General features: G+C 41.4%; 1 protein-coding gene across 1 annotated transcript in view; it reads left to right on the top strand.

Moving 5' to 3' along the window:
* Nucleotides 1-9,728: 9,728 nt before the first annotated feature.
* The window catches only part of LOC104955428 (cadherin-4-like), a 222,754-nt gene continuing 207,494 nt past the window's right edge, over nucleotides 9,729-24,988 (top strand). The window contains exons 1-2 of the mRNA XM_010782756.1: nucleotides 9,729-9,943; nucleotides 11,165-11,276. Coding sequence (XP_010781058.1) covers nucleotides 9,887-9,943; nucleotides 11,165-11,276 — 169 coding nt within the window. The 5' untranslated portion in view covers nucleotides 9,729-9,886. The remainder of the gene's footprint in view (nucleotides 9,944-11,164; nucleotides 11,277-24,988) is intronic.

Below are 24,988 nucleotides of genomic sequence, written 5' to 3'. Positions count from 1 at the left end.
TTTTTTTCAAGCTAAGGACCCAAGATCCGCGTTTCACTAACGGGGCTGCAAAAGAGGAGTTTGAGCAGTATGAGGGATGGCTACAATGGGTTATCTGTTTGGTATTTTGAAAAAAAAACTTCACAGACATGTTTTATATAGGTATGGCCCTACAATATATTTTTCAAATATAGCATGATAGGTCCACTTTAAAGGAGTGTGGGGGTGCCTCTTGCTGATGATCATCTAATACCCATTGGCCCACGGAAAATACATTTAGTAAAGAAATCAATGTCCAAACACAAACCCTGCATGATTTAACATCAAATTATAAAATTAGGTCTGCAGAGCATCACCACCATTGCAAATAACATATGAATCAATAATGTAAATATCCTGGTGTGTTTTTCAGATGAACTATTACAGCCCTTTCTCCCTTTGCCCAAACTCTATTTGAAATGTTTTACATTTTTTAATTGAATAGTACCAGAGTAGGAAAATAAAAAATCAGTTACAGCTAAAAAATGCTTCTCTAGAACTGCTTTTTGACCAATTTTGACAATGTTATGCCTACAGGAAGTCAGAGTTATGACTAAACATGGCGGCTGTAGAAAATTACAGTTCTGAAGAATAGACCTTTCTTCAAAATGTAATTAAAGTGAAAAATGCAGGACACAGTCTCATCATGCTTCTCTTTTTTCAAAACAGAAACAACAATGCTGTGCAAATTACACAAATTAAAAAATGTTTTTTCACTTAATTCTCAAAGTAACTCAAGGAACCTTTCTTATAAATCTTCTAGTGTGATGACTTGGTTGCAATGCTTTTTGGTTTATTAGAGTAAGGAACACAAAGAAATGTATCTCACTTGGTTAAATAGTAATACAGATATAGGTACATATAGATTTTCATCGTCATAACTGCACTGTAGCTATGCACGTATGACTAATAAAAGACTTGAGGTTGAAGGACAATGTGGAACAAACTGTCCCCTGTCCCTTTGATTCTGATTTCTGACCTGTGGACATTCGGCTGCTCTGGCTAACATTTCCCTCAGCAAGAAGACGTGTGGACAACTCTCAGGCCTGTATCTCAGTGTTTACAACCCCACATTATGAAGCACAGTGCCAGCATTGCACTCGATCGCCCCAATTCTACCCAAGGGTGAAATTGCCTTTTCATAATTTCCATTACACTTGGTCTTTGAAAAATGGTTCTCACGATCTGCTGTAAGATAGAGGAAGTTATTTTTATTTCAAAGTGTGTTTTGATGATGTGCTGCCTGATGGAGTATCTGAGCCCTTGTTTCCAAACTGCTGGTAACAGTGCTCCGTTTTTTGTGTTTCATCTCCATGCTAGGTGGAGCTGATGAATGAAGGATTTGGCCCAGGGACACCTGAGCCCCATGATCGGGAAAAGCTGAGCAATGAACAGACTGTGCATACTGACAAACCTTCTGTATAGCAAACATAAAGGTCCAGATTGCTCGTTCAAGGTACCTAACTATTTGAACCAGGGTTACAGAAATGTTATGTGATTGCAACCACAAAATAGAAAGAAGTTTGACTGAGTGACGATACTTATTCATACAACTTCCTCTTAAAGGCATGTAAACAAACTTCTGTGGCTGCTGAATGTAATCAGAAGTTGCACATAATTGATTAATTAAGTGCTGCCTTCTGTCAGATTACATCTATGAAAAAGCATCCCACAGAAAGCATCTTGATCCAAGCCCCAGAATCTATTTCAACCCACACTAGGGGAACACTTATCACCTAGATCTTATTTGTGTGCAGTAGAGAAAAAGGTTTGCTTCTAGTATTGAGGAAGATGAGGTTGTTGATACTGATTAATCAAATTCCCCACAGAACACAAACACACATTTCAACTCTAATTTAACGTAAATCCCCGCTTTTAAAAACATCTGGTTTTAATTCCTGCATTTGTAAGCAAGTGCAAGCAAGTCCGATCTTGGATTGTGAAGATGATGGGGACACAAGTTTGACATTGACTTCATTGGTTTTCCCACAGAAAAGTGAAAGCAATATGATTTATCTTTTATAATAACAATGCATACCGATGCAACCCCTTTCCTGCTGATTCCCTTCATTTAGAGTTTTCAAATTGTGTGTCATTGTCGTCCAGTAATCCATACAGTAGTTAGACCCAGAGATGGAGTACTCGAGTCCTGGACTCGGACTCGAGTGCCGATTTTCGGGACTCGCGGCTCGACTCAGACTCGTGAATTCTCGCGCACGATGACTCGGACTTGGACTCGGACTCGTACACAGGTAATGATGACTCGACTCGGACACACCTTGGGTGACTCGGACTTGGACTCGGACTTGGACTCGGACTCGGACTTGGACTCGACTCCGACTCTCCCTAGGTGACTTGGACTCGGACTTGAAAAGTGGGGACTTGAGTGTGACTTGGACTCGTGAATTGGTGACTTGACTACAACACTGGTTAGACCCAATACTTAATATTATCAAAGTTATTTTAACAACATCTTTTGAATTTTTTCCTTTGCCTTTTTTCTTAAGTATCCTAAAAATGGTATGAAGGCTCTTATTAATCTAGCTTGTCGAGAAACCTAGCGAATGGTAAAAAAAAAAAACTCTGGCAAGGATATTTTATAGATGCTTTTGCAGGTCATTAAATGATTATAACTCCCCTAACACAGAGCTGAAAGCATTCGAGATGTCAAGTACAATACCGTATGTGTGTTGCTGTGTGTACTGTCAAGGCTTTCAGGCCCCTGAAGCGCTGAGCCCGGCGCTTTAGAGGGTAGTAGTGTCTGCACGGTGCGGTGCAGCCATATGTTCACATTTTCATTCGGGCCTCAAGAGAGGGTTTGCCAAATAAATGAGAGGTACTTCGCTGTAGGTCTGTTGTCCGACAGAGCTGGATCTGTGCGTGAGAGAGAAAAGAGTGAGTGAGGTCATGTTGAAGTATGTACTGCACTAATGTGGTGGAGAACTTTCCCTGCCAAATACATTATGGTCTACGGTGATAAATCAGAGAGCTAATATGTCATCCCACTTTCTACTCTACCTAGCACAAGCAAGCTTTTCTATATTTCTGTCCAATGCTAGTTCGGCCAGGCCTTTTAGTCTGGGTAATGTTTGAAACTGTTTGAAAATAAGTCAGGGGTCAAGCGATAGTGGACGCTGTTTCAATGTTCCTGTTGGGAATCCTTTCACTGTGTCGCAAGCAGAGAGGATTTAAGTGCATCAGACGACCAGAGGCTCGGTATGAACCCCATAAGTCTGCCTCATTTAGAGGGGAATGGGGACTCGTTCACTGGGAATAGTTTAATAATTTAGTATGGCCTTAAACTAATCTATTTCAAGCACCCAGATGGTATTTATATTGAGCAAATGTTCAGATAATTGAATGGAATAATTTACTCACTACTGTTGCTCAGTGTCAGAGAATCCCACACTGCACCAACCCTGGAAAAGACATAAAGTGAACCACTAAACCAGAACACAGGGAAAGTGTTTCCAGAGAGAAATATGTTGTCTTGAAATCAAAGCAATTGAAATATCATATTGAACGGCACAGAAATCTGGGTGCAATCAGTCTATAGCTGCGGCTGGGTATTTTCTTTTGTTCATTTATTGTACCTAGATTGTATTTGTATGATTTATTACTGTATGTTTATTTTCACATGTGGATACCTTGGTGTGTGCTACATGCTTATTAACGCAATCTGTTTTATAGGTATGATAGGAGCTCTACGAGCCATCTGTCCAGTGCTCTTCCCTCTTGTGGGCATGACTAAGCAAACACCTGGAGAGTTGGAGCACGGTGAAAACAAGACGGCTGCCCTGACCCTTTGGTAAGTAGATGTTTTCATAAGAGAGAGACAGATAGAGGAGAAGAAACAGAAAAGGTATGAGAAGGTATGAAAAATGAGAGAGGGAAGGATATAAAGGGAGGAGATATAAAGAGTGCGATGGAGAGGGAGAAAGAGGGATAGAGAAAGAGAGGAATACAAGGGAACGGGCGGCTGCTGGTTTTTAACAGGCGTGTCCCTCCATCTCTGATCAAAGCGTCCTATCAGCCTTGGGGGCATCTCCACTGAGTGCCTCCCATAGCTGCTAAAAATTCCCCCTGCCTAAGAATCATTTTAGCACCTCTTCTCAAATAGCTCTAACATGTGGTGCGTTCACAGGCCTTAGCTCGCACATCATGCCTTCTGCACTTGAAAGCACCAGAAAAATGATTCCAGGGTGCCCACACTGGCAACAATATGTGATAGCGCTTTTGTTTGTGAAAGAGAATGGAAAATGATTTTTCAGTTGTCGTGTTCTCATAGTCCAGCTCAACTGAAGGTAGAAATGTGATTGACAGCCGCGCATGAAAGCCAATGCTAAACCATTGTAGATAAGACAGTGCAATTCATATCAGATTCCTTATCTCAGCCCATCATTCATGTGGGATAGTAGTCTTTGAGGGGTTTCAAAGGATTTGGGTTAAAACTATAATGTAGCTTAAATGTACCATTCCAAATAAATGGTACCTCACACAATATAAAAAAGTTGAGACTTTAAAGCTCTCTAACATACCATAGGATTTGCAAAACTGAGATGAATGCATTTTAATGGCACACAACCACATTCCCCTGACCCTTTTTAGTCACTTGCCATGTGATTTTGACAGGCTGTGGGAGCCGCTGCTCCACATTGTTCTGCTGACCACTTTGCAGCTGGCTTTGTGATGTCTGAATATCATAAGGCTTCATGCCACTGCTCTGTCACTGGGGATATCCAGCTGCATTTTTGTTCCACTGTGTCTCCATCAAAGATGGGAAATCAAACAATACTATTTTGTATTGCTCCAGGCCCACAATTTCCCCGATCCCTGCCCGGGTCATTGTTCCAGAGCTGTCAGCGAGTCTTTGAATCCATCATCAACCTTTCAAGGCCTTGCCTCCTGAGTCAACCATGGGCCGTACCACAGGATGCTGGGGCCAGGACGAGGAAACCCCAGCAGACGCATAATCCAGAAGGAATGGATGGGATCATATCCGCGTCCCATTTAAGAATAGTACTTTCCAAAAATGAGTGAGACGAGAATCTGTGAGTGACCTCAGACAAGGGAAGGTCCCTGTTAGCATGTACATAAACATCAAATAGTTTGTAAAAAGAGTAACACATTGAGTGGGTATACTTTTTTCGTTACCCTTTGAACTTTTATTTTCTTAGTTTTCTCATATATAATTTGCAGGGAGATACAGAGAGATAGACAGAGAGAGGAAGACAGACAAGACCGAGAGAGAAAGTCAGACCTAGAGAGATCCTTAATAAATCTAGCGGTTGGGACATGCCTGGCATCCCAATGGCTAATGAAAGCATCATTATCACTGGAGCAAGATGACTGGACCCATAAGAATATGCTTACAGACAGCTTAAAGCAATCCCGCCTGTCCCCCCTACTTTCTTTAACTGCCATTAGACCCACGCTGTCTGGCTATTTCCTGCTCCCTGGGCTTGAGTTTATTTGACTATTTTGAATACAGTAATATGAGATGACACAATGAAGCTCCCTGTACACATTACAGTGGCAAGCCTCAATGGGTGTTTGGCAGATAGAGACTGCTCCGAGGCTCACATTGCTCCCAGCTACTTAAACTTCTGCTGACAGATTCTGAAAACTGCACTCCATGTGTTTGTGTTAGGAAGGTCCTGCTTTCAAAATGGCTACTCAAGAGATTAGTTTTTTGTATAAAGGATCAGTTATTGGGAGGTTATTGGTATTTACAGTATATACTTTAAAATAGGATTCATTCAGACAATAAACCTCGGAGCTAACAATACATTGTGTGGTATATCCAATTTATACGCCCTGTCATTATTGTCAATGGTGTCCAGATTTTGTGGCAGGAAAGCCGCTCGAAACCCTGCATGATTTACAGGAAAGGATTCGTAGAACATGCCAGGTTTTTTCTCAGTTCTAGTTGAACTGCTATTCAAGTGGTCTGGTAAAAAAAAAACGCTAATGATTTTCAGTGTTATAGCCGGGTAATAGTTGTTTGGCTAACGCTCCATTAGCAGCCTTAACAATGAGCAGTGTGTGTCTGAAACTCTGCCAAAGACTTGCTGAAAAATAGCCACTACTTAACATCACTGGCAGGAGTTTGTGAATTTTGCTGCAAGACACCATAGGCAGTGTGTGTAAGCCTATCCTTTATATTTTGCTGTTTTCAAAGACCTATTTAGCAGATAATAGATGTATAGTGTACATCAATATTTGTATATATCTTAGAACAGTCAGCTACACTCATTTTTTGTATATTTACTTTAGTAATGCTTTTTTTGTGAACACACTAAATACTCACATAATTAGGTAAGCCTATTGGGAAATATGTTAGCTCAATAGAGATTTTTGTATGGCAAACGTGATGCACGGACAGCAGATTTTGTATTATTACAAATTAATAATTGAATTTAAATTAGGTTCCCAGTTTCTTAGACCCTGATAGTGTGTTCTGCTCAGTAGCATGGCACATGTTTTGAATGAATGTGAGATATTGTTAATGATATTAGTCATTTCTGTGCTCTTCTGCTACGTTGAGTCAAAGAGATTCACAGCGTTTTGGTGGACAGGTTCACCATGGGTAGATTTTCTATTCTGCCGCAGATAAAAGCAGAGGTAGTTTGGAATGTGTCCCCCACAGTGAATAAATCTGTCATAAAAGATAAGCAGAGGGACACAACAAAGGACCACAGGCACAAGAGAACAGCTAACTACTGAGGACCTTTTTCCTTTCTTTTTTATGTTTAGTATTTATCCAACATGATGACAATGCTGAGAACCCACGGATCTTTTAAAAGTCGATTTAGTTACTCATATTCAAGGTCCAAAAAAAAAAAGGTGTGGAGACATTATATCTGGGTGCATATATTTTTTGATTTCCTAACCAGTTCACCTTACATTATCTCTGTAGCAGTAAGATTAAATGCACATTAGGGTGAGTTTTTTCCTTTAGTATTTTTCTAAAATCAACTGTAAATCCCCATTTTTAAAGCTTCATATCTTTCTGGGAGGCAATGTCCCTGATGAGATATTGAACAGCAAATGGAGGGAGGCATTGTTTTAAACATTCAGTATAGGGGTGTTCAGTTCATGTGCAGTTCAAGCTTAACACAATATGTGACAAACAGTATTTACTACACTTTCTAAAAGGGAGAAAAGCCACAGATTGTGAAGTGATAACTTGCATATAAGTGACTGCTGAGTTATTAACCTTGTAAACAAGTGCTTGTTTATGCCTATACTGAACAGTTAAAGCCAGCAACTTGTGAGTGCACTTCTGAACTGAAACCCAAAGCCTGTGACTACAACAGTAAGCTAGTGTAGGTCAGGGTGGGTGGATGGTCATGAAGTAAGTCTGACCTCCATAGATGAGATCAACATTTATCTTTCATCTTCATCGAGTAACAAAAGCTGTTTCTCCATTTTAGTGGTTAAACCTAATTTTATTGTGCCATGCTATGTGAGAAGCAAGCCTCTCTGTGTTCAGCTCTTAGATCTTGAATCCTGTAACATAATATCTGTGGTTTGGAGTTTAGTTGCAGTCTTTACAGTACTTTAAGAAGTCTGGTTATAACGCTATTTACCAGTGATACGATATTGATTTTGTTCACTCAATACAATAAACTATAATTTCCTGCTATGACAAAAGGTGGACAATTATTTTAAATGTTTACTTAGGCTAAACACGTTTTTGCTGCATCATATTTGAAAACCAGGCCTTACCACATTTTAGTTGCTGAACCTAAAATTGCAAGATTTAATAATTTCATTAAGTTGTAATGCAATTGGGAGTTTTGCAGTATTGTCCAGGATCACATTTCTGAGTAGTGACATTACCACATATTGACCATGTTGACTGAAACACACAAAGCTAAGAGAAGAAAAAATACCTGCCAATAACAGCATTTATCAGGAAAACCACCATATCCATTTTACAGAGCTCATCAGCCAAACAGACGACACGAAGCTCATCCTTGGGACAAAGGGATTGGGATGTGAGAGACCAAATGCCTGCATGTCACAAAGAGAAATTCTGCTGAGCACCCGCCCACTAATGCATTCATTTTGTTTTTGAAAGGATTAGAGCCAATTGGCTTTTAAAGCACATATACTGTATAGACCAATTTGATTGTGGAAAGGTTTTATGTATCGACGAGACACTGTTGAGGCACACAAACCGCTAATGGTAAGAGATTGTTTTGAACTTCATGGAAACAGATGCAAGGTGATACTATAGCATGGTCTTTTCAACCTTTTTTTCAGTCAGCAGTCATTAAGTTGGAAACGGAAGCTCAGTTCAAAGAGAGCCAAGTTCAGTCTTTGTAGGACATTTGGATTCACATTGTTACCCTTTTGAATTGACTCTTGTTCAACTTGTCTTCTGATGGAAATGTCTCTAAAAGTCAGGGACAGTGTTTTAATTTCTTCAAAAGGCATGCTGAGTATTTGGTGAGTTGAGCCAGTGTGATAATCACAATCTAACACTGTTAATTACACATCTACAAAGAGAATTTTGGTGTTGAGCATAACTTCATTACTTGGTTTACATTTTAATAAATAGATCAAATACCACACACAAAGCCTTTCAAACGATACAAAAGCTCACACCAATGCTGACTGAGGGTCAACATCAAGGTCTGTATTCATATAAGCATTTCAATTTCACCCAAACATTCCCCTTTGTCAAAAATGATTCCTGGCTTCAGTTGCAGTCAGATAATGATTACCCATGAATGCCTATCAAATGATTGGTTTGAGAAATGTGTTTTATCATACAATGCATCTGCAACTGTCAATGGTTCTCTTCTTGTCACTTACACAAAATGAAAAGAAAGTGTGGTGGACTCAGAATACTAATCCAATACAAATGATCTGTAGCACATAGATAAACGTATAGTATTAAATAATTTCAATTATTCATCACAAATGTTGAACAAGAGATAATTAAAACTATTACAAGTATCGATCATGATATATTAATCATTTCATAACTATTGCTAGTCATACATTTGGTGTGTTAGACAATGGTATATGAAATATGTGGCGCTATCATAAAGGACAACCTATCAATGTGATGAGATGCTTTTACTGTACGATTATGAAGGAAGTTTCATAAATTGGAACATAGTGGAGAGGTGAGGCTGTTTTTTCACCTGTACTGATCACCGGCAGGTCACGTGTTAGGCCTCTACTTACTGCACACGTGACATGTGCATCTTCACTTTCGTTAGCTCAGTCTGTACAAACCTATGGTACAAACCTGCACCTGGATCTACACCAGTCAGTTTAAAAGAAAAATAATAATGTACTATTTTTATGTTGCGCACGTCTGCCCGATTAGTTAACTGTCTAAATCTAATAATGTACATGTCAGATGTTATTGCTTGGAACTTTCACGGCTAGTGGTTAATGACTTTCCCATACTTCGGCAAAGAGACTTCAATCATGGTTTACCGACCTATTTTATTTTCAACCATAAAACTGCGAAGCCCTTTAGGTCTCCCCAGGAGAGGGATTAAAATACCTGGGACCCCGGGAAGGCGTCTGTGGTGCGGTTGTTTGATCCGAAGCTCAGACCGAGTGTTTCTTTAAGTGCGTGTGTGGAGTTCTCCTGCGCCGGGTGAAAGGAGGGGTTGGAGAGTGACGCTGCGCCTTGGTGCTGAGCGGAGCGCTCACCTGCAGATGAGAGAGCCGGGGAAACTCGGGCCAGAGCTGCAGCACACTCACGGAGCGAGGAGGGACCTAACGAAGAGACTGAGCAACAAGGGGAATTTACACAATTACTTGAGAAGATTCGCGAATCTATCCTCTTTCTTTCTGGTTCCTCGTCCAGGCAGCCCTGGCTCGCTCGCTCGCCACGATGAGAACTGACTTCGCTCTGGTCCTGACAGCAGCCCTTCTTTTTGACACGTTCGGGGTGAGCTTTCGCTTTTGTCTTATAACCTCTTATTCTGTGTAGAGGAGTTGTGAGAGTGCGGGGCGCATGACGGGTGCAGGGTTTCACAGCCATAACGCACAGGCTTGAATAAAGTCATGGAGTCCAGTGTCAGTCCAGTGTGCTGCAGCGCTGCTCGTTATTTCCCTACAAGTACGCAAATAGGTTACTAATGAATGACGATGTTTCCGAGATAATATAATGAAGAAAGTAAAGAGTGAACGACCCAGCACTGTCTAATCTGAACCTCGCCAGATATTCTCTGGAACGCTGCGTATTCATCACTGCAATATCCTCCACAAGTTAAAACTGCAGCAGCTTTTTATCACTCGGGATGATTGTATTCTTTATCAAACTATTTGAGTCATCACGCTTATTTTTAGCGGAACCTTCCTTTAAAAGGCTCCCTTGACCAAACAGCATCCGCCTGCAATAAGTTAACCTTTGAAGTTGTAAGGTGCTTTTCAACCGTTTCTCGTCATTTAATCAATACAAGCTGAATTAGGTCGGCGCCGGTGGGCTTCTCCAAACGGTGCACCAAGGAACCATGCTAAATCTTTCCCTCTGCCACTTTTTGTGTCTAAAGCCATTACTTATGCCATGTAAATTTAGGAAAATGACGAGATATTTTTTCCTGCGGTATTCGTTCCCAAGAGGGGCATCTTTAGTGCATTATGTCTCCTCCACATTCAGGCTCCAGCCAGCCTTGGCACCATGTGTCTTTGTGCGCGCACACATTGACTTTTGTGGAGGCTGCAGTGGGTCAGATCGTTCAATTTAACCAACAGCAAGCTCTGAATGCTTTGTGCAAAGTTTTCACAGGCATGCACTGCTCAGTTTCTCCTCAGTTCTCTGCTCCCCTCTGCTAGTGTAACCCAGGTTCAGGATGAAAACATTCTGATGCATATACCGTGTGTGTGTGTGCGGGTGTTTGCTGTGTATCTCACTTAACCATGACCACAATACTTACAATAAAATCCCCATTTAATCATTGCCTGGTTTCCTGTTATGGAGCAAGTTATCCATAACAGATATTGCCTGAGCGTGGGTATTTAATGTTCCCAGGAGCATATAGTTTATAAACTTGTTGAATATATTTCTGCTAACTGGTGTACAATTTGCTGGCTTTCTCCAAAGCTAAAGGCCAGAAATCAATGGAATCCATGTTTATCGATGTCTTGCTTTCTATTCTCTTCTTTCCAGAGGAATAATGGGGAGCAAGCTTCCAAAGGTCCCTGCCGACCTGGCTTCTCACAAAGCTTCTACTCTGTGCTGATTTCAAGGGATGTACTGCAAGGCCATGGCACACTCAAAGGTAAGACCTTTAATTGGCGTGTCAGTTATATTCAGTTTTGTCCGGAAAATGTACATCGTGAGAGCTCAAAATGAGATCATGGCAGTGAAAGAAAAATATATGTGGTGATGTGTTTTCTTTCAATGCAAGGCCATGTCCTTTTCATGTTGTGTAAGTAGCATTTATGTATTTAAAAACACTGATGCAAAACTTTAAAAAGTTGAATTCTGTAAATTGTTGCATGTGTGAAGCTTAAAGGCGATTATTGTAAACAAAGTATACTGTGAACAGAAATGAGATGGTCAGGTTAACTCTGCGCCTTTAAGTCGGTATATTGGTCTGCTGTTGTAAGGCTGTGCTTCGATGTTGCATCTTCACACAAAGAATCACATGTTTTCAACATTTGAGGTCAAAATATATGTGGTTGCGTTTGATCACACTTCAAATGCTTTTATTTGACATGCTATCCTTTTTTCTTGTTTTCCTACATTGCTCAACCTTCTTACCATTATTATTATCATCCCTATCTTCATCACCATAACCTCATGTACCTTCACACTGCAGTGTCTTACCCAGTTGTGTGTGTTGCTCCAATTACGAAGTGAGCCAACTTAGTTTGGGGGCCCGATAGTGCAGGAAATGGGATCGACATCCTGTGTCTAATCTGGCACTGCTCCTGCCAATGTGGGCTAATTGCAATTCTGTATTGATCCAAATGTTTTTTTTCCTCATAGCTCAGCTAAACTGTATTGTTTTGCTGTGGGCACACAATAGCTCTTTTATGGGTCGGCAGTGTTTTCGGCAGCGGCACAATATATATTTCTCATTCTGTTGGGGATACAGCTGTCTAAACCCGACACTGCTCTTGAGTATACATAAGCGTATAGTTTCACACAGTCGGTTAGATTAAGGATATACAATAGGTTTCAATGTATTGCTTTTGGGTTGTTTTTTCTCTTGTTTGTGTATATTTGTGTTTGGAGTGATATGAGGCTGAAGAAGATATCCGCTTGATTTTTAGTGATTCATTACTTTCAGTATATTGTAGCCTGCATGGCTGGAGGTGGGATTGGATATGGGACGTTGTTGCTGGCAGTGAGCTTGCTCTCTGTGAGGTAGTGATATTTTCAGCCCAGCAGGGGGTGTCAACACAATCACAAGCAATCACAGAATGAGCCATCACTGCTGCACAGGAGCCGTGCATTTCAGAGAGCATTATTTATCCGGTTTGGTCTCAAAGAGATGAAAATGTCTCTGTGTTTCCGTTCAGACATAAACTAATCTTTGGAGGTCCAACAGGGATGCTTTCTGTACAAGGAATTCAATTGGCTACTGACAAAATAGGTTTTAGTGGACAACATTATCCACATAAACACAAAAGTCAGCTTCAAACATTGCTATGTTTTCAGACCAAAAAACATGATTCTCTCCCTTCATTAAACATACATGCCTGTAATTCATTTTCAGTATTCCCATTAAATTCATATTCAAAGCATATGCTTTTATTTAACATTTGTCATTTGTTTCCAATGTGATTTTAAAAAGACTCGAACTAGAGTAACATGGGCTCATCTATGCTGTGACACGCTCACAGCTGCAATGTCATCTTCATGCGCGTCTGAGAGCACAGCTGCAGTGGCCACCAGGCACACACAGAGACACACACACAGAGACACACACTCAGAGACACACACTCACACACATCGTTTGTGATTTACAGGGCTCAGGCAGTTGATTTATAGTTTGTAAGGGTGTCGCTGGAGGGAGGCAGGAAGCTACTCTGGAAAGGCTTTAATAATAACATTGTTTAACCCAAAACCGTCAGATGGGGGCAGGAGTAATGACACCCACTCACGCACACACTCACCCACTCCGCATTCACACGCACACACCCACACACACACACACACACACAAATATATACATTCATTCGTGTTAGCCCCTGGGGGAATAATGGGAAGGACAGAACTAGGACCTTGGTCATGATGGGGAAGATGTGAGGGTCTAGACAGGAGGTCGGCTTGGAGGTGGAGGGTGTTGCATTTCACATTTTGTCATTTTGAATCACACTGTAGTACCAAATTACCATTAATGTAACAGACTATGGTAGTTATTGAAAACCCCACAGCAAATATGATGACAAAGCCAAAGCAATGATCAAAACCAAGGATACATCTCTGCCACATTGGAAATTGTATCTAACATGGTAATATGAATTGCAAATTCTATCAAATGCATTTTTGAATTGCAACCTTGTGTTACTAAACTGCTCCTCCCTTTTTCATTATTTCTTCAGCATCCCAATTTGTTACTCATTTCCATTTTCAGCCGTCTCTGGAGTTATTTTCAGCCTTCCACAACTTTGTTTTTGACTAATCTTCTTTTAATCAGCAGTGATGCTCATTTACATCACCTCCTAAAAATTCCCTGTGTTTTTGGCCAACTATGGATTTTTATCGATAAACAAAGTGTGTCCAATAAACATTTCCAGGAGTAAATTCTACACCCTGCATTGTTCCTGCTGAGTGAATTGATTTGCTCTGTATTCATCTGGAAAACCCCTGCCAGTTGCCAGAGTTAATGGCTGAGACGCACATAAAAACAGGACACTGCTTAGTTTGTGCTGGAAGAGTGTAAGGTTGTAAACTGGACATTTAATGGTTATTTCAAAATGTTATCTGCACTTCTCACAGAGCAGTTTAGAGGGTCAGATGGTGTTTTTATTTACATTTTAGCAGCAAATAGGTGTCTGCCTCTATATAAACAGCAGAGAAACTGTAGGGGTTTAAGCGGTGAGAAAATGATTTAAAGGGCTGATAGGTCTCATTTAGTTTGTGTGTGGGTGGGTGCTTGCGTGTGTCCATACGTACATTATTACTTACCGCCGCATGTACATGTATGACACATTTGGTGCTGAGGACGCCCACTGTCTTTTATGCCTGGCTTTCATTAGAGCCATGACTGCTTCTTTACCACTCAGTCACAGGCACCATTAGAGCCAGAGCTCTGCCAGGCCTGGTTAATGTTACACACTAAATGACTTATACACACACACACACACACACACACACACACACACACACACACACACACACACACACACACACACACACACAACTCACTCAAAAAAAGAAATCCGCTGTAAAATATGTATAACAAAGTTCTTCAGTAAGGGTCTGTTTTTCGCGGCGTCGAAAAGCACAGTAAAGAAAATGTGAACGTTTGATATTCGAATCAACAATGGATGCTGTCACGATGTTTGGAGTGTTTTGTATTACGTAGACGAGAGAGTAGGAGTTGGGCCCGGGCCAGACTCCCTCAGACAAACAGAGCCAGCTAACGTAACCCCATCCCATGTGTCCCCTCATCCCCTGTGCTGAGTCTCTTCCTGGTAATGAAAGCCAGGGCCGGCGGTTTCAGCTCAGTGGGCCGCTCTGCTGACCTTGGACTTTGTTTGGGTTACTTGTGGTTTTGGGCAGTTCTCACTTTCTGTGTGTGTGTGTGTGTGTGTGTGTGTGTGTGTGTGTGTGTGTGTGTGTGTGTGTGTGTGTGTGTGGGAGAAAGAGGGGTAAGCGTGTTTGAAAGACATATTGGTAATGTGTTAAGTGCTTCTTTTGGACATACCTGAGCTATGATTTAATGTAATGACAATGCTGACGTCTCACAAGGAATGGGAGAATTTCTCTGCAGTCATCGCTTTCTTTTTAGAAACTCCACTGGTGCTTGGCTCCATTTTGAAAATTAGATCCCCTCCTTTAGCTCATCAGCCAGAATGAATGGCCTGAATGTCTGAATTAAGCTGGCCATATCTGTCCTTAACCCTCATGGCCAGCCGCAGGGTTGCTATTGTACTCATAAATACATCTGCAGATGCACTGTAAGCACTCTCTCGCTCTCTCTCATCCTTACATACACACATATACGCTCTCTCACCCTCTTACAGGCATACCCTTACAGTCTATTACACTGTCTTTATACACTGCCATTCAGTAGAGATTCACATTGCAGCATTTGGCATTTAAATCTATGCCTTGCCTGTCTGACCCACATCCCTTCTCTCTCCCTCCAGTGGCACCTTGTTTCTGTCATATTCAAAGCATGGCAGTTGCCCACTAGAAGGATAAACAGAATCCAAGAGAAATGGCTGAGAGAGCTTTGCATTCTGAATAAAACAAATTGTTCAGAGCTGTGAATTAACTTTTTTTTCTCCATAGGATAATATTTTCTAAAATCTCTTCCAGAATGCCCTGGGTGATGAGTCTCCCTTGCCTCGGTCGGTGAAGCTTTCCTATGAGGATTTAGGAGATTTTTTCAAAATCCAATTGCTGGCCTGTTAGTTGACTGTGCGTTTTGGACTGTATTCTGAACATCATTTTGCATTTTAAAGTGCATAATTTGAAATACAGTATACATATACATTTCTTTGCACATAGCTATTTTCATAAGGAAAAATGACTCAATTTCACAAATAACCTTACAGGATCCCATGGCTTGGATGTTAATAATATACCAAGAACTATATTAAAAATAAACTTCTCCTCTGCCCAAAATCTGACACACACCCTTTAGTGGTTCAGAGTGGTGATGTGGGACAGACGTCCGCTTCCATGGAGTGACTCATAGGGCCCTGAATAAAAGATGCCATTTCTTTTCACACACTCCACAGGGATGGACAATACATCAATTTTCTCTTTCCCTTCACCCTCAAACTGAATTAGATTGTTTTGAGTTGCTGTTTACCTTTAGCCCCAAATCTCATGATACAGAGCCCGCAGTGTTATCTGGGTCGATAGCAGACAGGCGTCCTCATGGAGATTAGACCTTTATTGGAATACAGCCTCCTTTTGTTTCTCTCTGTTCCTGCCTAAATCACTCCCATTGTTTCCTTTCATTATTACTTTAGGATCTCGGTGTCTCACTTTATTCTAATCTTTCACAAAGTCCTATCTCTCTTTTCTTTTGTCGTTCTGTTTCCTTCATGTTTTCTCTGTGCAACCATCTAATCTCCTATTAAAATGCAAAATAACAACACCAATCCTTTTTCTCTCTCTACCATCTGTTTGAACTATTACATGGTTTATGGCTAATTTTTGTGTGGATATTCAGTCACGGAGACAGGCACAGACACATCCGTTTTCCATGGTTATTAAATAGACGCATGAGGCAGACGTGTTGTAAAGTGGCGCAGACACCACGGACATACTAAGGTGCTTCTTTATGCTCTTCAGGCCAAAGGCTAATCTGACCTCAGGGAGCTGTTGACAAAAAGCCAGTTGACATATATTTACTTAACATGTAACCTCAGGCCTGATGTATGTGTCCAATAGTTTTAAAGGATGGAGTGTGGATTTTCCTGAGAGGCTCATATAAATGATTTACCCACGTGGTTGAGCATTTCTTTCCCTGTTAAAGTCTAGACATGAGTGGTTTATGAGATCAGCAAGGGGGGGCAGGCGTTACACCTGCAGGAGTCCCTTTTGATTAATATTGTTAGTCCTGGGAAGCCATGCTGTGGAACAGTTATGTGTCTTTGTGTGCCCAGTGTGTGTGTTTTCTGGCTGAATGCGTTGTGTGCAAAGAGGTAGTTGTCCGGAGCTCTGTGCATAGTGGGAATATGGCAGGTTTTTCCAAGCTGGTCATTAGAAAGGCAAGCAGGAGGGAATGAGAACGGAGAGAAAGCAGGTGGAGGCCATTATTTTTTTAATGAGATTTTTGACATCTTCCCGCTTTGTTTTGAGAGTAGGGACAAAGGAGACAGGGAGGGAGGGAAGAGGCGAGTGGATGAACCAATGTGGGAGACTTCCTGCAGATTGAGTTGCTCTGCGGCGTGTGTGTGTGTGTGTGTGTGTGTGTGTGTGTGTGTGTGTGTGTGTGTGTGTGTGTGTGTGTGTGTGTGAACTCTGCATCCTTGTCATCTGCTTGGTACATTAAGAGACCTTCTGCCTTGGCATGATGGGCCTTCTGGGGTCCTACAGGACCAAGGTTATGGCCCTCCTGAAGACATTAAACCCGTTTAAATACTTTGCTTGGACTCCAGCTCTTTAACGCGCAGATGGTCTGCACGGGCTGTGAGATGACAAGGGGACACTTTTTCTTTCTCTCTCTCTTTCTCCCTCTCTCCCCTAAACACACACATACGTGCACAGTTTGTCTGAGATTAGGAGTTTTTTTTATTGGTGGTGTCGGATTAAGACTCCACAGCGGCCGTTGTAAGGTTTCCCTGCTGTCTTTGGTGAAATAGTTTATCAGAAGGAGCACGAGCGAAGCAAGGCGCTCCCACCGCTGTTCCTTTGGCTGGTGGACGGGGATTACAACAGCAGGATGGCGATAAAACTACAAGGCTGTTTTCTCTTTGCACGACAGCCACACTGACCATGTCCTTCAGCTAGGCTACTGTCAGACGGAGGGCACAATATAGTTAAGAATCAGATAGAAGCTCTCCCCTCCATCAGTCATCAGATCTGGTGCCCCTGCCTGTTTTTATATCACTGTTATTTATATTAAAATGTGCTTTCCTCTTTATGCTAGTCTACTAATCATATGTTTGCCTTTTGTCTGCACTGTCCTTTTGCTGTAACACTGCTATTCTCTCTGCTGTGGGATGAGCAAAGGGTTCCTGATTCTGATTATTGCACATACCTGCACAAAGAAACACAGCAACCCATTGTGGGACTATAAAACAAATGGGATCCTGACTTCAGGCCGCCCACTACTCCAGTATAGTTTTGGCCTGCACCCAAACACTGGTGTGCTGTTCCTGCCCACTCACTCCTCCACTGCCTCTGTTTTCCTATGGCAGCATTTTAATTACAGCCTAATTGATTATGTTAGAAAATTAAGCCACTGTGAATGCAACCAATAAAGCAATGATTCACCTTCATCACTTGTTATTTTGTAGGTAGCGCTGCGATGAAGGCAGTTTAAGTGGCAGAGATATCGGTGACATCATTCTGCAGTTAAAGATTATTCTATCTTACTATTTCACCCAGCAAATAAAAAATGCATGAGCTCACTTTGCAAAAAATATTTTACTGCAGTTTCTTATAACAAAACATAATTAAAGAGAAGAGAACTAAAAGGGCATTTGCAGCCATTGTTATGAATGCTCCTCATAATGGTCATATAACAAAGAAATTCAGCGTTCTCACCTCTAACCCAGCCCCCAATTATCTCTCCTCCCTGTTTCCTAGTTTCCCCAAACTGGGAACAGATCATTATTGTTAATTAACGAGACTTCTGTCAATTTCTCACACTTTCGAATCAACCAGCAGAAGTGTATGATCTCTCCGAGAATGTGGGCAGGAACAATCCAAGAGCATTACAGCCTCATATGGTATTCCTTTTGCTTTAAGGTCCCTCGTCTTTGTTAAGGGAGGATGAAACGAGGGATGGAAGCCTTCAGAAGACTTGGCTTTCTGGTAATCATTAATTGTGTCCTGAACTCCCTGTGAATGTTCCCTATTACGTTCTTAAGTTCGGAACACAGTCCAATCATCACCTCGGAACAAGGGAGCCATGCGGGAACACAAAGGACGGAGGGAGAAAAGGCTAGAGGAGTTGAGGGTCGACAAACAGAGTGCCAGTAATGCTAATTAATCAGAAGACAATGATGGGTCCCAGGGTGTCTGGGCCAACACTATTCAACTGGCTAAAAGCTAATAAGGGCTAACAAAGGCGCTACCAGAGGAGCTTCAGTCTTTGCAAACGGTGTCTGATGATTCATGTCAAGATTGAGATTGCCTTTTTTTTTGTTTGAAAGATTTAATTGAATGCCCCAAAGGGGGATCCTTATTTCTCCCAGTCGTTTGGGGTAGCTTGATAGTTAGCAATCCTTTGAGGTCGGGGTTGAATTGTTGCTCAAGGACATTTTTGGTTAGGACTATGTGCGGTTATTGATGTAGAGCTCCAACTAACACTACATATGATCCAACTAAAAGTCTAGCAATTATTTCAAATTACAATTTTAACAATCATAAAATGTCAGACCAAATTACTGCCAATCTTTTGAGTGCAAAAACTGATGTCTTTAAAAAAAACAAGAATAAAACACAAAGCAGAAACAAACCTTGATATTTAAGAAGCTTGAACTGCTGAAGACTTGATATTATACTTAAAGATTGACACATGATCAAAGATTTGATATGTTGTATTGTATATACCTCTTTGTTTGTTGAATTATAATTTGCTGTCATGGCAGCAGAGAAATAAGCACTATTCAGATAATCAGAATACAATGTGGTCTGAGCTTTGATCTCTGATCTACAGCTCATTCACAGCGTATACTATTAGATATTGTTGTTAATAATGAAAAAGTGCACCATGTGTGAGTGTGTATGTGTTGGGAGCTAAGTTAAGTGGGCATTCATATATTTACATGTTTTCTTGTAATGTGTTGTAAGGCATGTTGGTACATTGCCAGAAAAGCAATGCACATGGAAAGTAACTCAAACATATTGAATATGGTATTATATTGTATATTTGACTATTGTTCTCATTATTAGACTGTCTTCGCCAACAAGAAGGCAGTAAAGGTCATCTGTAGCAGCTTATTAAAACCCACATTTTCAGTTATTGTCAGGTCTTGTAACACACATACTTATTATTAGCCTAAACCCTTATATTTTAATAAACCTTACAGAGTAGTTAAGTTGCTATAATCTAAGTACTTACTCTTGTGTCAAATTAAAATGGTGCATTGTGCACCTGTCTCTGTTAAGCAAATATTCAATATTCATATGTCGCTTTGGGAATTATTGGCAAACAACCTATCAAAAATACAAAAATAAGATATCCTGTTATTTATTTCAATATTAAGGCTCCGTTCTTACTCCATAATACAGTTGTTGACTTCTGTGAATAACTAATATTCTAGAGTAACCCTAAGGCTGCAGATTGGCCCTTGACACTGCAGCATTTCTCCGTCTATAAAGCGAAACAGGCACTGTACAGTAATACTATTGGTCAAACTGCATGATTAAATGTAGTCTACAGAGCCAGTCAAGCCTCGGGACCAACACGCTTTTTAAAGCACACTGGCCAGAATTTCCTTTCTTCTCCTTCTCCCTATCTGTCTATTGTCTTTTTCAGCACATCAGAGGAAGAGGCAAAGAGCGAGGGTATTAAAAAAGCACTGCTTTCCTCCTCTGGGCCTGGGAGAATGTAGAGAAGCAGATAAGTTGTCTAGCACTGAATCTGAGAATGATCAAAAACAAAGTGAATCCTGTGGCCGCCGAGGGAACAAGCTCCTGTGAGGGAGTGGGGGGAAGGAAGGGAAGGGGGAGACAGAGGAGACAGACTAGGGGAGCAGCCACACTCAGAAGTGAAGAGCGTTTGCTCATCTCTAGGGTAGAAAGGGAAGAGAAGCTGCTGACAGATTGGCAAACAGGGCTGTTTTCTCTTCTCCAAGCTAGGACTTAGACAGAAAGACAGGTCCTCTCTGCCCATTGGACGGTTTATGAACTATGTACCAGAGTGTTGGTGGTCTTGCATGATGATTGGCTTATTGTTGGCCTCACTGCACAGCGGAGATAATTAATGTTTTATTTCCCTCCTATGAACTGGGCTTTGGGAGAAGTTAGTCACACACAATTGAATATTGCACATGCATAGAGTTTCACACATGCACACACACATGCACTCACATACATTGTTGACTCTCTCCAGAGGCGTGAGGCAGGGCCCTGGTCTGGGGGGGTGATTATCCTAAGCACAGAAATGAAAGGATTACAAAGCGATGGTGTAATCCAGCTGTCAATCACACCTCATTAGCAAACATAGGTTTCACAGCCAGGGAAATGAAATGAAGGAGGAGAGGGGCATGGGGTGGATCAGGGGAAACACACCAGGGAGAGAGATGGTTGGAGCTGGAAGGAAGGAATGACAAGGATATAAGAGAGTTGGAGGCAGGGGGAACCGAAAAGAGAAGGGGAGGAGGAGGAGTAGGTAACAGCCTCGCTATTCTGCTCAGGGGGCTCTGCGGAGAGTTTTTATTAAGCTTTCATCTGCCTTTCCTTTCCTCCTTCACCTACCTCTGCTTCCCCACCCCGTCAGCACTAACAAAAGCAGATGCACAGAGCGCTAGCCATGTCAGTCACGTCTCAAACCCACAGTTCTGCTTGTAATTCCCAGATTAATTAAGCACAGTGATTTGTTAATTTAATTGTAGGTGTTTGGTCGTTTTTTTTCACCCCCCCCCCTGCTGCTTTCTTCTGCCGCTTGCTCTCTCTCTCATCCTCTTGGCAGGCTAATTTGCCCTGCAGCTTTGAGGAGAGGAAATGAAAGGTATAGCAGAGGAAGCCTTCAGATGGTTTATTAAGAATTGATTTGCCACGGTGGCAGAGAGACAGAGGGAGACACACGCTGACGTGCCTCCCAGGCAGACGCCCCCGGGCTGTAGGCGGGGGAAGAAAGCAACATTGGGAGACTAAGAGAGGGCATGGGAGCAATAGAGATTATTGCGATATTGCCTGTGTCATTGGGTACATTTATAACCCTTTCTGACAAACCAACATCCTCTAACAAAATCTGGATCTACTGAACTCTCAGCAGTGTTGATCTTTAAGCTTGTGGCCCACATGATAACATATTTGAAAGTGTTTTTTTAGGGTGCATTTAAAGACGCAGTCGCAGTGTAATAAACACCAGCACAGCCCGTATTGAAACATTTGATTCCTGTTTAAATGCATAAGCTTTAGATGGCGGTGGCAGAGCTAATCTGGAAATCTGACAAGCCTTGCACAGCAGCCAGATAATATAACTGTCACATCAGAACCAAAGATCTTTTTTAATGAATTTACATTAGCATAGCCTTCCTGTTCCAAAAGACATGCCGGGCCACCTTTCCCACTGTGTGTTGGCTACAGTGCCGTCACACGCTCTGGACAGAATGGGAGACGAGAGATAGATGGCAGATCAGACGCATTAGAGCTTCAAAGCTATGAAGAACAAAAACAACAAAATACCCCCCAGCTAGGAGAAATGGCGAAGGCGGCAGTGCATCTTATCTTTGGTGGCACATCTCCCAATGTCCACACAGAAGCCCCCTGCCCCGACATCAGTGCCATGAAAAGCGTTATTGCCTCAGCATTCAGGTTTTACATCCTTGCATGTTTGTTATGTCCGGTGTGTTTGTTGTTTCTATTTCTAATCTTCATGAGTTGATTGGCCACTACTGCGTTCCATTTCCTCTCATCACAGAATCATTTCTCATTTTCCCTTTGCTTAATTTATGCACACATTATTCATGGTTTGGTGAATCAACCAAACCATCAACAATATGACAGTTCCTGTTGTGTTTAAAGAAAATAAGTTTGGTATCGTTTTTTCTTTTTTCTTTCTTTGTTTCTTTACACATCACAGTGTGCCCGTATGCCTGCTTGTGTGAAATCGGAGGTGCCGGTTGGTGAAGACTGAGCTTGTGAAAGTTGGTTTTCTCTTCATGAGAAAATAAATGGAAATAGAAAAGCAGAATAAAGACATTAATTGGGACGGTGATAAAAGACTTGGCGTCCTTATGCTACACACCACAACAACAACATTGTCGGTATCTGTGATGAAAAGGATTTATGGAACAGAAGCTGTGCGTAACAACAGCATCCCAGCCAGGTGACAGGCAACATGTATGAGCATGAATTATATATAAAGCCAGTCAAAGCGGCTTTATATAGCTTCACACATTCTAATCTTTACTTCTGATCACCACATTATTAGATATACAATGTAACAATGTCAAGACTATACACCCTCTCAGCTACGGTTAAGGCATTGTTGGCATTTTCCTTTAAATCTAGACCAATGTTGAGTTGACTGGTTAAGATGTGAGCTTTCAAATGGAAATACTTCAATAGCTCCTTGCTGGCTGACGTTTGCTTTGACTGTAAAGTACTTGTGGTGGACATGCTGCAGTGTAATGGCTCTGTTAAGTTAATAAGCATATGAGTGATTTGGTTTCTACCGAGCAACTGGGTACATTTTGATCCAGAAGCTTAAATAGCTGTGGTCTTCTACCTCAACTGCACTCTCTACCAGAAAAGCCCAAGAGGAGTGCTTCTCTTCTCAGAGGACGCTGTGTAAAAATGCTGAGTCGGATGTGATATCCACTGGACAGAGACAATAGAGACAAACGATACTGCATTGAATGGCACAGCTCTGCTCTATTACAGCTAAGAAGGTAGAATATTCTTCCGGCGCCTTTCATTCTTGTAGAGTATACGTGGAAACATCCATTTGATCCACATTTCCTCTCAAGCAAAAGAGAGGCTGTGGCGCTCTAAATGGAACTGTGCCATAGAGAAAAAGCATTTTTTCTTTGAAGCACACACACATTTGCATACACATGATTGCTGCAGTGTGCATTGCAGGACCACTTTACCATGTACAGATTTACAGAGCTAGCTGTAGCACAAACACAATTCACGAGTTAAATCTGATGTCACATCCAATCCGTCAAACCGAATATTTCCAGCGTTGTTTATCTAATATCAATAGCCCGCTGCAAGTTCCACAAGACATGATCTCGCTTGCGTGTGTGCTGCTTTTGTATGTCAGCATAGAAGTGATTTGTCCTGCAGATGCAGACTAATGAATGAGGCCTCCTGCTCGTGGGCTGATATTAGCCTGGGTAGCAGCTCCTTTGATGTGATTAGCTTCATGCACTCTCTTGACAAATTGGGCTGTCCTTACCCCACCGTTGCAACACTAATCTATGCCAAAAAACAAAGAAACTCCTTCCGCTTAACAGAACATGTAGCTGTGCATGCATGTGTGTGTGTGTGTCTGGTATGTATGTGTGTGTGTGAATGTGTTTATGAGAAATTGATCAAGATGGATATAATTGACTTAATAGTCTAAATGGCTTCTATAGCCACACTAGCGTCTCTGTGAGGTTTGAACATAGTTGCAGTGCTGCTGTTTTTGTTCTAAATGCCTAATGTTTACATTACCATGCTTACATGACAAGTTAGCAGGAATAACTAAAGTGCGACCAATGGTCAAAGCCTTTACAGCTAGAAAACACCCGCACACATTATAGAAATCACAGTTTGTGTGATTGTTTGTAGTAATTTTGGTCCACAGTATGCAGGATTAATGGTGTTTTTCTTTCTACATTGCTAAGTATATTGCCGGAAAATAATTTGTTGCAATTTCATTTTTTCCAAATGTCTTGCAGCCCTTATTTGTGCTTATTTGTATGCAAAAGTGTGGACTCAGTGTGAGACAGGATAGCAACAACTGCCTTGCTGACTTAAGTATGTAACCGGATTACTATTAGCATTGTTGATGGAAGGAGGCGATGAGTAATTGTGCTCAGCCCCCCGTGAGTTTATCTCACATCCTTTTTCACTGCTTACATGTCTAGAGCAGTGCTTCTCAAAGTGTGGTCCGCGGACCACTGGTGGTCCGTGAGCGCCCCCTAGTGGTCCGTGAGTATATTGGTAAAATTTCACATTTGAAATAAATAAATACATTTAAGTTTTCCGCACTCTCGCGGGAATATCTCCGCAATGGAGCGAGGTTAAGTTTCACTTTCAATTGCATGATATAGCCCAGCGCAACACCTTCATCACACATGTTGCCACTTGTTTGTACCATTTTCAGGTTAGAGTATCTCGTCACAAAGAGTTTGAAAAGTATGGTTCTGGGTAGATTCGGTTCCATTATTTTCAATTGAGAACGCCTAGTAGTATTGGGTGTAATTATATTTTTATAATGATAATAGCAAAGAAATATGTCAT

The sequence above is a fragment of the Notothenia coriiceps genome, unplaced genomic scaffold (assembly GCF_000735185.1).
Source record: "Notothenia coriiceps isolate Sejong01 unplaced genomic scaffold, NC01 NC01_scaffold00024667, whole genome shotgun sequence".
NCBI classification, from domain to species: Eukaryota; Metazoa; Chordata; class Actinopteri; order Perciformes; family Nototheniidae; genus Notothenia; species Notothenia coriiceps.
This window is presented reverse-complemented; position numbering and strand designations above follow the sequence as displayed.